The 12,687-nt window shown below is 36.1% G+C and overlaps 1 protein-coding gene across 1 annotated transcript in view; it reads right to left on the bottom strand.

Moving 5' to 3' along the window:
* The window catches only part of COL15A1 (collagen type XV alpha 1 chain), a 115,199-nt gene that overhangs the window by 59,995 nt on the left and 42,517 nt on the right, over positions 1-12,687 (bottom strand). Inside the window, exons 3-8 of the mRNA XM_026046158.1 lie at positions 11,899-12,446; positions 9,900-9,974; positions 9,391-9,486; positions 6,417-6,543; positions 4,629-4,747; positions 2,656-2,776 (exon numbers count right to left, since the gene is read on the bottom strand). Of these exons, the coding sequence (XP_025901943.1) occupies positions 2,656-2,776; positions 4,629-4,747; positions 6,417-6,543; positions 9,391-9,486; positions 9,900-9,974; positions 11,899-12,446 (1,086 nt within the window). The remainder of the gene's footprint in view (positions 1-2,655; positions 2,777-4,628; positions 4,748-6,416; positions 6,544-9,390; positions 9,487-9,899; positions 9,975-11,898; positions 12,447-12,687) is intronic.

Below are 12,687 nucleotides of genomic sequence, written 5' to 3'. Positions count from 1 at the left end.
CTTTGAAACTATGAGAATATGGACATTGGGAAGAACTCTATTTTTAATTCCATATGGAAGTCATGATAGACAACAGAGAAGAATAAGATATATTGGTAACACTGCTGCAAACTGCTGCCCTGAGTGCAACAAATCATGCTATTGAAACTAGCCTGTTCCCAGCTTCTACTGAAATACTTTTTGCCCTGATGTACCTGAATATATTTAGTTCCTACTCAGTTGGATGCTTCCTGAGGATATGCATTTGATGTGCTGCTTGGTATTACATAGCATTTGGTCTCATTTTAAACTACAGCAGTCAAATTAATCCCAAATAACTTTACTAAATATGTACATCTTATCCTTACCTAATAGGGGTATACTCTTCCTAGACAGTCTTGAACATGGGCCAGAAAAATGCTACCAACTTCAAAGTCAGCTCTATTATAAAGCAATACTATTTATGAATTCAATTAGAACACTGAAAAAAACCTCAGAAGACAAATGAATCACATTTTACTTAATGGTGTTTTGGCAGGACAGCTCCGATTCTGCTGCTCAAATCTTATTATTGAGCTCAGTATCATATTGAGCATATACAAACTTATTATGCATAAAAATGCATCTGTAGGATTTGAAACTTTTTCTCCTCATTTTTTTTTCTTGATTACTGGTATTTGACATGATTTTAGATATAAGGTACTCAAACCTTGGCCTATGGAGACATGGCCACATATAAACCTACTGTGTGCTAATTTCATTTTTCAGTGAAGTCCCATTAATCTGATTGATGAAAAACCATATATGCAAGACTGGTTCTCAGCTACTCATCAGCTATAAAAAATGCTGATCAATGATTGATTCACAACAAAAATTCTATGACAGATACAGCATTGTTTATTTTATAAGGAGCTACAGAGACAAAACAAACACGGCCACATGGTTCTTTGAAGTACTGTCCCTCTCTACCTTTTCCTCACAGAAAAAAATAATTGTCTGGACCTGAATATCTTAGTATATTTGAAGAATTTAATACAAGGCATTCTCTCATCATTTGCTTTGAAAATGTTCTGCTTGTATGTAGTCAGACTTCTATTATTAAGGAAAATGTAAGGAAATCTCATGTCCTAAGACAGAATAATGACACATGCCCTGTTTACTTAGTTTAGGCTAAGTATTTGCAGAAGCAGCTAAATTTCTCTGAGCACACCAATGTGTGCAGATAGCATTCACACACGAGATGAAGTCATAATGAATCCCTTGACTATTGGTTTAGTTTTTGGTTATTTTAAAAATACCAGCTTCATTTGAGACTCACTTACAGGGGGCAGAAATGGACAGGAAGTTTGTGGCAGTGGTGCATGAAGGTATGAAAAGAAAAAGCAGATAGAGGTAATTGGGAATGGATGGATGGTGCAGGTGACAGAACTCAGTTTATTCAAAGGACTGAGGAGTCCTTTGAGATAGAGATAGGATATCTCTAGGATATCTCGAAGGATAGAGATATCCTGACAATAGAAGCAGGCAACATGGGAGTATGAGGCACCTCTTACTGAGAGGTAACAAAACAGGTAAGAACCTGTTTTGAGTGTGACTTCTTCTTGCAGTTTCTTTCTGAAAAAAAAAAAACCCCACCCACCCACCTTCCTTGCCAGTGTTGGATTCACTGTAGAGATGCTTATGGTCATGTCTCTTATTTGCTTTGCAAATTAGAGGCCACAAATTTCTATTATAAATCTGGGTGCCCCTCTGTTGGCAGCCTGAGGGAATTAACAGATGGGCTCTGTTAACTACAGCTTCCAAGAAAGCAGCTACAGAAAGCACTTGACTGCTTAAGTTTAAGCTTAGCCGAGTTTCTGAAAATAGATACCTTTTCTTTTTTTCTTCAGTTAACCAAACTTTTTATAAAAGGGTACTTACTGGTAATCCACTTTTACCAGGAATGCCCTAAAATAAAATAATTTTTTTTATTAGGAATGTAAATAAAACATTGTAACAAAGAAGTAAACGGGAGGGAAACAAACAAGCAAGCAAACATACAACAACAACAAGAAAACAATTAATTGCAGTGTGATGGATATATTAAACCATGACAAAATCAGGAAGAAACTGAGCAGAACTGGGAACAAGTACTGTGTTCAATGAAATCTGTGTTATACTTCAATTTAATAGGATACATCTTGTATTCTTGATCAAGAAGGACATGAAGTATAAAACAATCTTGATATCCATGTCACACTACGGGTAGGGAGATAGTGTGGGAGGAGGGTGATACCGCAATGCAAAATGTTGCCAAGAGAGACTGTGGAATTTTTATTTTAAGAAAGTTTTCAAGATGAAACTGGGCAAAATGGCTAGATACAGCCATAGTCAATATGGGCTAGTGTTGAAGATAATCTTTCCTTGAGTGGGAAGTGGAAATGAAGAGTTCCCTTGAACCCTTGAAATGTTGACTCATCAGTAGTTTGCCCTCAGCTTTCTGTGGATTCTTTTTCATTGGGCCCTTATGTAATCATTAGCAGATGTAACACTCCTGGCTTGATCTGAGGGAGCTAAAAATCCATCTTGGAGAATGCCTAACTGATAGTCATATACAGGTCTGTGAAGTCTCACTCCTTTATATGTGTAAGGAACAACTCGCCATTTCAAAACTGCAGACAATACTCACAGGGTGACCATCTTGGCCAGGTTTTCCTGGAGGCCCAGGAGGTCCTTGATCTTTTTTCTGCCTCTCGTCCACTCCCGGCCCTCTTGGAGGTCCTGTGAGCCCATTCCCTCCTTTCTGACCCTTCTGGTCCTGAATAAGTAAAGTATAAAATATATATTTTGTATATATTGTATTACTTTTCCTTTTTTCTTTTTTTCCTGGAATGCCTGTTCTCCAACATATTCACAACCCTGTTAGGCATCATGCAAACAATACACTGCTTGCAGCAAAGACAGTTTGTATTAGAGATAAAGGTGCTTTGTATAGAGATAAAGTAATAAATTGCTTAATAAGAAAAAGCATCTAGCTAACTACATGTAAATAACCATGATTTAACTTCATATTCATACAAATAGAATACAGTATCAATCAATAATTTATATAAGCACATTTGGATAAGAATAATTTCTCAGACTCAGTTTGTATGGGAGAAAAAATAAGATTGAAAAAGATTTAGCAGATTCCCCTAAGAGCTACAAACACCAAAAGAATGATATATATTCAAACTGGTAAAAAGAGAGTGCTACATATCCAATGTGGTCAAAAAGAGAAGGAACATAAGATAAATTGAGAAAGCTGGTAGCAAAGAGTAAAAACGGGCAATAACCTAGTGTAAAAGATTGCTATGCATCCTTTATCAATATTTGACCAGTAGGAAGTTAGAACCATAAAAGAAATAATCTCAAAAGAACAAACTAAACTATTTCAGTGGTGAAGCATGGATGCTAAGATAGATAAAATTTAAAAGGAAGTTGTAGAACAGATAGAACATTTGGTCAATTTTTGATCTATATTTTGAAAAAACAAACAACAACAACAACAATAAAACAAAAAAACCCACAACGCATCAGGGTTTATAAACTTTTTCAACAACAACGAGATATCTCTGCTCATATTAGTAGTTAAAGTACCTAATGTAACTAGAAGGGGTGTAATATAATAATTATTCAACATTTTTAAGTTGCAGGATGCTAGTTTTCATCAAAGAAATTGTTTTTTCAAAAAGCTTTGTGAATCACCAGATTTGTGAATCACATGGTTTTGTTACCGTGAATTTTTCCAAAGTCCAGAGATGAAAAGGAAAATTAATTTAACTTTATAGGCTACTCATTAGTGTGTTGTTCTGCTAGCTTGAATGTCTATGTACTGAAGAGGCTGAAGAACTGGGGGTAAGTTCTAGCACTACTTACAGATGACATAGATAACACTGTCTGGCAAAACTATCTGTTGCAATATATTTTAAAAACTCAGGTTTTCAGATTAGTTGTTAGGGGGCATTCAAAAGACAAGCGAGTAATACACATTTTGGACATGGATTCCTCCAAAGTTTAGTGCATATTCATGCCAGTTTTCTGTTTGGATTCACATGAAAAAGGAGCAATCAAAAAAGCACTTCATAGTTTCATAGAAACTTTACTTCATGTTTCATAGAAAGCACTAGATGGAGCACTTGAGAATATGTCATTTTGAATCTTTTATTTGCTGAAGAATTATGTATTGAGAATAAAACAGGACATGAAGGATCATGAGGCAATTACTAGGAGTTAAATCAAGATGTCTGGTTTTCTAGAAGAAAAAGTGTGGGATTCTGTAAAGAGGACTAATGCTGGTTATTTTCTTCCTTCCTTCCTCTCATTCTTTAATGCAGAATAAAAGTGGTGAAAAATCAGAGAACTAATTTGTCTTTCCTATTCAAAAATCTCAAGCCAATCGCAGTGGCAGAAATGGATGTAAATCCAAGCTTCTGCACCGTGCCTGTATGTGCTTCAATCTCACGTCATGAAAGGAAATTCCAAGAATATAAGAAACAACTTGTGTGTTGGCATATTGCTAGGTTAGAATAGAAAAGACACCCACGCAGAAAAGCACTTTAAAGTTCATATGCTTCACATGCTAAAGTTCATATGTTCCCGGGACAAAAGGGTAAACCCACTGTACAGACCTTCCCATTGCTCACTCCTGGCAAAACAGTAACACCAGAGCCAATATCTTCTCTTAACGTTTCCTGTGTGACAGAGGTAGATTCACTGCTGCCTTGTCCAGCTTCTGTGACAGTCGAATCTAAACAAAAAAAATCCTTATTAATGAGGAACAGAACAAAATGACATGCATTCAAATATATGTACTAGAGCATAGATGCCACAAGCAGTTTGAAAGAAGAAAGATAATACTTTATTTTGGGCCAAAATATAGAGAGAGATACATTCCAGGGATGAATATCAGTCATTTCATAATTCTGAATATTTAAAGGGAAAGAAAAAAAAAGAGAGAAAATAGAATAAAATTACAAAGCGAGTACGTATTTTAAGGCTGAGAGAGCTGGGCCTGTTCGGCCTGGAGAGGAGAAGGCTGAGGGGGGACCTGATCAGTGTCTATAAATACCTCAAGGGAGGCAGTGAGGAGGAGGGGGTGGCCTCTTTTCAGTGGTGGACAGCGACAGGACTAGAGGAAACAGCCACAAGCTGAGGCACCAAAAGTTCCACAGAAACTTTAGGAAAAAATTCTTAACAGTGAGGGTGACAGAGCCCTGGCACAGGCTGCCCAGAGAGGTTGTGGAGTCTCCTTCTTTGGAGATCTTTAAAACTCGCTTGGATGCAGCCCTGTGCCACGTGCTCTGGGTGACCCTGCGTGAGCAGGGGGTTGGACTAGATGATCTCGTAAGGTCCCTTCCAACCTTAAGGATTCTGTGATTCTCTGATTATTTTAAGGGCAGACAAAGCAAAGAGACTGTACTGTATCCTCTTCTTTGTCTAAGCCTCTTACCTACTAGTTACCTCTATTTCACCTGCATAATGTTAGATGTGAATGATATATACGGCAGGCACTATTTGATATATATATGAAACTTAAATAAGTAAGCTGTTTTGATCTTATTAAGGTAGCTAGTTTTAGTCTTAGCTCTCTAAGTGTGCGCAAAAATTATTTTACTGGCAGAGGATTGGGATTCCTCAATATGCTCTATCCTAGGTTTTTCACTTTGTTGCCTACATTTGTGTGCAAAATACCTCCTATATACTAGGCAGATTCAAATCTTTTGCAGAGATCATTACTGTGATATAGTCATATATTCAAATTAAATATCCATGTTAAATTCCTTTTAAACGGGCCACATTGCTTTAGATCCAGTAGCACTATTTACAGAAGTTCTTCCTAAGACATGCCATGTTTCCTGCTGATTTTAGTAGAAAAATCCTTCCTTTCCTTCCTTTTGTCTAACATCTGCATATTTTTGGAGTGCTTTAAACTATCTCAGCAGCAGCATGGCAGGTAATCTTGTCTGCATCATTATGACATTATTACTGTATTATTACTGAGAATTTCCCTAAAAGGAAAACTTTAAAAAATTGTTTTCTTCACTGTTTTCTTACTAAAAATGATTAAAACTTTCATAGTATGGAAGGATAAACATGTTCTCCTCATATTAAATAACAATGGCGGAGATGATAAACATCTCTACTTAGTAAAAAAGGAGAGGTAGAAGAGCTAGGCTGAAGGGTGGATGTAGTTTCCACCAGTTTTGCTGCTATGAACAAATTACCAATTATAATCTGCTAGTTTGAAAGACCAAGTGTTTGACATGCTAATTTTTTTCTATTATGTAGGATGCCAAAAGTAATTCTTGGAAGCACAAGGGATATTAAAGGGGATTTTCATGTACAGAAGAACTACAGACTATAACCTAGAGAACAGAAAAAAAGACCCCTCCCATTCCACCCAATAGAGGCAGTGCCTTGTTCATTAATTTTAGCTGGTTCAGTGGTTTCTTCTGATATGTGATGTCCTGAGAAATCATTTTCTTCCAAACGAGACAATACAGTTGGGGGAGCTTCCACTGGCTCAGCTGACGTATCTTCAGGCTAAAAAATGGAAAACCCCAGAGAACTATTTAGAGAAAAGGTTTAACACATGTTTTAAAGCATGAATCATGTTACCTTCCTCAAAGTTTAATAATCGGAAGTACTACATTTATTTACATGTTCCCTGCTTGAGTAGGGGGGCTGGATGAGATGATCTTTAGAGCCCCTACCATTCTATGAAGCAAACTGGAAGGCCAGATCTCCCCAACACAACATCTTGCAAGTAGAGAAAATAAATAACAGTAGGACAAAAATTTAAAAGTTTTCTTTTGAAGCATTTAAAAATGAAGCTACATAATGGAAAACAAAAACCATAATAATAATTATAATCCCCAAATCTAACTTTCTGCACATTCAGTGAACATCCAGTTCAGTCTGGATGCTGTTTCTTCATGATCTTTTTCCATTTGGAGAGGAAAGGCTTCTGGGAGAGCAGGAAGTTTGGTGAGATGACCTTTGGAGGTACCTTCTGACCTGAATTATCCTGCAATCCTATACTCTTATTCTGTAAGTTAATAAAAATGTACAAACAAAATGGAGAGTACTCGTCCTGTGTGAGGAAAGCCTGTGAGTCCAATAAACTTGAACTGTCCTTGAAGACCCATGTACTACATCCAGAGTAGTAAAAGCTATACAGTTTCTAAAATCCCTGTAAATGAGACCTGCCAAAGACAGTTTTGTTTGTTCGTTTGTTTGTTTGTTTTTGGCCTGTTTAACTAAGTAGCAGAGAAAATCCATAAAAAAATAGTCTTCATGATGAGACGTCTTCTACAAGTGATAAATAAAGCCTTTTCAGCTGATTCATTGAGATAAAAGTTATATGAAATTCATGAAATTGATATATTTTGAAACAGGCCAAAGAATGTCAACCATTCCTACCTCAGAGTTTGACAGAATAAAAGTTTGACAAATCAGAATATACATCACTGACATTGATAAGCTTCTTTATTCAGCAGTTATATTTTCAAGTAGTATTTTCAAGATTTGTTTAATTCCAGCTCAGCAACAGTTTATTTTCAAATGCTGATTTAGGGAGTTTGTTCAACAGTTTTTCAGAGTAAAATATGATTGTAAATTTTCTCTGAAACATCTATAAATGACTGTATTCATTACTAAGTTTTCAGTTCTCTGTCTCTTGTTTAATATTCCTAAAGAACAGGACCATTAAAACACCATAGGTAGTTGTAGAGGAAGACATACAAATCCTATGAGTCATTGGCATTCAAACATTTCATATTTGGCATAAACATTAAATATATTGCTAAAAGAAATGTACATTGGTAGGTTTTTTAAAGTCCTCAGGTATTTTAGATTAAAAAAAAAAAAAGATTTTAGAATTTAGGGTTTAGAAAAAATAGCTGTGCCACCCAAGAAAATATTTTGACATGAATTTTTTATATTTGAATAAAATTATCATTACCAGCTTTCTCAGCTTATGATATTTGGCTCAGAAACCTATGCAAGATAAACTTTGGGGTAATTAGCTCATACAGAGTCACAGTAATGGTAACTAGGACTTTTTCATAGCTCCTTCATTGTTTCTACCCAGTCCAAAAACATGACAAGCAACTAACAAAAAAGTGTCTGTAAAACTGAATAAGAACAATGGAGAGTCTTCTTTCTCACTGCTTATGAGTGATGAATGGAGAATAATTTGCATTACAGAATAATGGAAAAGGAAACTCCAGGGAATTGGACAAGACAGAGGTCCCTCTCAAATTCCATTATTCTCTATGTCTGTGATTCCGTGACAAGGATAATAAGGCAGACCAAAAAAAGTTTAAGCAACTATTTGCAAAAAAAAAAAAAAAAAAAAAAAAAATTAATAAATATCATCTCAAAAATGTCAGGAGAAGGAAGTCAGGTCATCAAATAAACAAGTTGTAAAATGAGTGCTCTGTGAAGGTTAAATCTTAGTAAAAAGAAAAAAGCATTCATGTTGATGATGGAAGAGCTAATGCATTCTGCAAAAAGCTGTTCATGATAGACTCAGCTGAGATTTTTCTGAGGTCTCTGTAAGAACAGATTAGGAAACACATCAAATGAATGGCAACAGATCATCATGATTGGTTGATATTTGCCCAGTAGTTATAAAAGAACTCAATAATGAAACAGCTGAGGTATGTACTATATTGGGGAAATGTCAGCTTGTTTTTCTGTAAAAAAAAAGAAAGCTATTTTTTCAGGAAACATCCTTATTTACCTAAAAGCAATCAATGAGAATCAGAAAGGCATGCTTGGTACATGAACATTTGAGCTTGGCACAAAATGGGAAAGTAGACAAATTATGACTGAAATCTCTGAAATCATAAATGTTATAATGAGTCAAGGAGCAACGATTCACTTTGTCTTCTATTACAAGCTAAAGAACTCTGGCCGGACAGTGAGGATGCTAAAATTTCTAGGGGCTGAAAAAAAAGAGAAATTCAAGGAGGAAATGTCAGCTGAGGTTCACTAAACCAATACATTCTTATATCAGGCATTTATTGAGATGAAAATTGCTTCAGACTTGTGGAATATTTGAGGGAAAGATCATTTTCGCATTTTTGCCCTCTCCTGACAGTCTTCCCATAGGTGGGCTGCTAGTGACTCACAATTATTGTAATGCAGATTATTTTAGCCACATCTGATGTAGAAAGATAAGGATTCTGGAGAGTTCAAAGTATTTGGAAAAAAGCATGACATTGGGTTACCCTCCACATTTGGATTGCTGACAGTGAATTGCTCTAAACAATCTTGCTTTAAATTGGATTTTTCTGGGGTCAAATTCTTCCTTGAATGGGCACATTATGTTCCCATAATGACTATTAAACCATGATAAAAGTTGAATAAACCAAATAAATTTACCCTTATGAGAAGATGAGAAGGTGCAAGCACTTCTTGTGTCTCTGGAATACCTTCTTGTTCTTGAACGCTGCCATTGCCACTCATGTCTCCTGAAGCCTAAGGAAAAACAAATCATGATAACAAGTTCATATAAAAGCACAGCAGAACAAAAAGCATATTCTCCAAAGAGCTTACTGCTTCAATGGAGATACGGTTTAGTTATCATTTTTCTTCAGTAAGTAATGCCTTAGTCTCATTATTATGTTAATTTATCTCAGTACTAAAGCATTTCATGAAGATGACCCTTTAGTTCATATAGTCAAAGGTGTTACGGACAAAAGAAAAAGATGGTCTTTGAAAATCACAGTTATAGGGGCTATGTCAAAGATAAAAAAGAAGTTGTCATTCACATGTAAAGTATTGTAGGATATTCTCAGGAAAAACAATACTACATTTAGTCTTATTGAAAATGTCTTATGACAGCTGATTTTGAAATGTACAGGCACTGAAAACAGTATGGAAATACTTACATAAGGATCATCATCTTCACATTGGTCTTCTGTAGCCCTTGGATCAGATTTGATTGTCAGATGTTGAATAGAGCCCTACATGAAGCAACAACAGCAAATAAAAGAAGTAATACTCTAAGTAGCAGGTATGAAGAAAAAAATTGGCAACTTTGGTCTGACTTACTTTGGAAATTATCTGAAGCATGAATTTTCAAAACAAAAAGCTCATTTTTATAATGGTAATATGGGGTGTTTTTTTTTTTTTTTTGCTCTGTTTTTGCAAAATATAGAAAACTTCAGAACTGGAAAATCTAACAAATGGTACAATAAGTTTCAGGACTATCAGTGAAGTACAGAAACAGAAACATTTTGTATATGCTGCTATGTCTGGTTTTCTACTTGACGTTTTATCTCTACAGCTGATCTCTCCCTGTCCCAAGAAGCCTTGGGAAATTATAAGCAAGGGAATATTTTGAGATAGTGCTTCTGGTGTTTCAGAACAAAATCTGAGATTATCTTTTCAACTATCTAGCCTCTAGTCTATGTAACTGCAAAAACCAGGAAACTCATAATGTTTCCTGAGTTTGCAGACAATCTGAGACAGCACTTCAGTAATTTATTTCCCTCAAAACTCAGCAATGGGCAACTGAAATATTGAGCTATGCCAAAATAATGGGATGCTTCACTGACAAATTACATATGAAAGGAGACATTGATCAGAGACTTCAGCAGTTTTTTGAAAATGATGTTTCATTTTCACAGGATTCATATCCATTCATAATCTTGTCATTTGCACAATCTGCTGTGAATTATTTCCGGTTTGGGCATCAAAGGTAAGCAATTCTTGTCATACAGAGAGAATTTGAGGAAGAATCAACAGTTTTTCTACCCAGAAGCAACTGCAACATATGATGCAAGAAGAAATAACCTAGAATAAATGTCACAATTAATGGACCTGAAGCATGTAGAGGATAATGGATCAAAATTATGTACTCCATGTAGTGCACAGAACTGCCTGTTTCAGTGGAAATGCTTATTTTGTAACCCACTATGCATTTCTATCATCATATTTACAGATTCAGTTTCTGAAATCATCACCAATAATCATCACACATATTTTCCAGGTGGAGTACCAAAATGCTCTGATTTTGTTAAATATTTCTCACTCCTGCTTACCAATCAAGCTTTCCCAATAGTCCACTCATCCACTCATATCTGCAACGAAAGGTAGCACTAGTGGGCAGTTTTGTCATTGCTTATTAGAGCTCACCAACTGTAAAGACATTTGAGCTTCGGAGAGAGCATCCTCTTTTACCCAAGTAAAGGATCTGCTCAGATCTGCACTGCTGCTTTACTAATTTAAGAGACATTAGTTTCACAAAATTGTATCTACTACACAAAGGAGACATAAAAACACAAAGAAAGTGTGACATTTCAATTTCAGTCTGGCAGCTTGCCAAAATCTTGCACTTTGACAGCTTTTGTATTTGCATTTGGAAGTTCAGTAGCTGAAAATTCTTGGCTAGGCCCAACAGCAAGATGCTTTCATGCAACCTCTTAAGGCTCAGGAGCTTTTAGTAATGGTTATGTCTGTTCGATTTTTCTAGAGTGCCTAATAAGCTTCAAATGGTATACAACTTACAGACAGATCTTCATCTTCCAAATCTCTGATGTACTTTCTTGGTCTGATTTGTATATAATTCATAGTATCACATCTTCCTGGTGTTCTATGTGGAATAACCTAACTAATAATAGTTTCAAATTTTCCTTCACTCACTCTCAACACTGAGGTCTATCGCTGGACCATTAATAAACTTTGGAGGTCCTAACAATATCTGAATTTTAAACTACAATTCTTATATATCTGCACTGCCCAAATAACAGCCTGGTATGGTAAATGTGAGTTATGTAATTTGTATCCTAAACTTAACTTAAGATTTAGGCATTGCAAGTAGAATTTATCGGATAGAGAGCTCATATTTACAGTGCTGAGACATGTGAATATGTCAATGGTACTTACTGTGAATTTCTCTAATCCTGTTGCTCCTGCATTGCCAACAAATATACCAGAGCCAGATTCAAACATCAAGGCTCGATTTGATCTCTGAAACTGAATCCTCTGATACTCTTCACAGTCCATGAACAAAGCAATTTCATTTCGCTGCACAGTCACTGTAAATCTGTTCCACCTGTTAGTCATCACTGGTACTTTGAACGAAGCAGCCTCTCGGGAAATATGGGAACCTGGCTCTGTGTAGTACATAATTATTCTCTGGGTGTTGTCATCAACCGGTGAAAGCCTCATTCCCAGGTAAATAGTTTTCTGAAAGGCATCTGTTATTGCAAAGAGCACTCCTCCCCGATCACTGTTTGGTTTCACTGTAACCACGATAGCGAAATCTCTGTAGAAAGGCAGCGGCACTATAGCACTTGTCAATCTGCCGATGTTAGCATCTGGGCCGAAGTTGTAAGCTGGAAACCCTCCATAGCCCGTGATAAAGTAGACGGAGGGAGGGAGAGGAACTCCTATTAGTTCTGTGAGATCAAGATGTCCTTTTGAGCCTCGTTCTGCAAAGTGTGAAAGAAAAAAAGCATGTTTATTCTTGATGTACACAGTTTATGTAACTTAATGTAGTAATTGATGTAATTATGTAACTTAATATAGACTTTAAAAACAATAATGCAGTGTCAAAATGCCCTTACTATGCTGCTAATGCACTAGGCTCCAATCCAGTTAGTGCTAAACATATGTCAAGCTAAGTATGTGCTTGATCCTTTGACTCAACAAGGTCAAGGTTACTCATATGCT

The sequence above is a fragment of the Nothoprocta perdicaria genome, unplaced genomic scaffold (genome assembly GCF_003342845.1).
Source record: "Nothoprocta perdicaria isolate Ctin4 unplaced genomic scaffold, notPer1 scaffold_422, whole genome shotgun sequence".
NCBI classification, from domain to species: Eukaryota; Metazoa; Chordata; class Aves; order Tinamiformes; family Tinamidae; genus Nothoprocta; species Nothoprocta perdicaria.
Note: the sequence above shows the minus strand (reverse complement) of the source record. Positions and strands in the feature narration are given on the sequence as shown.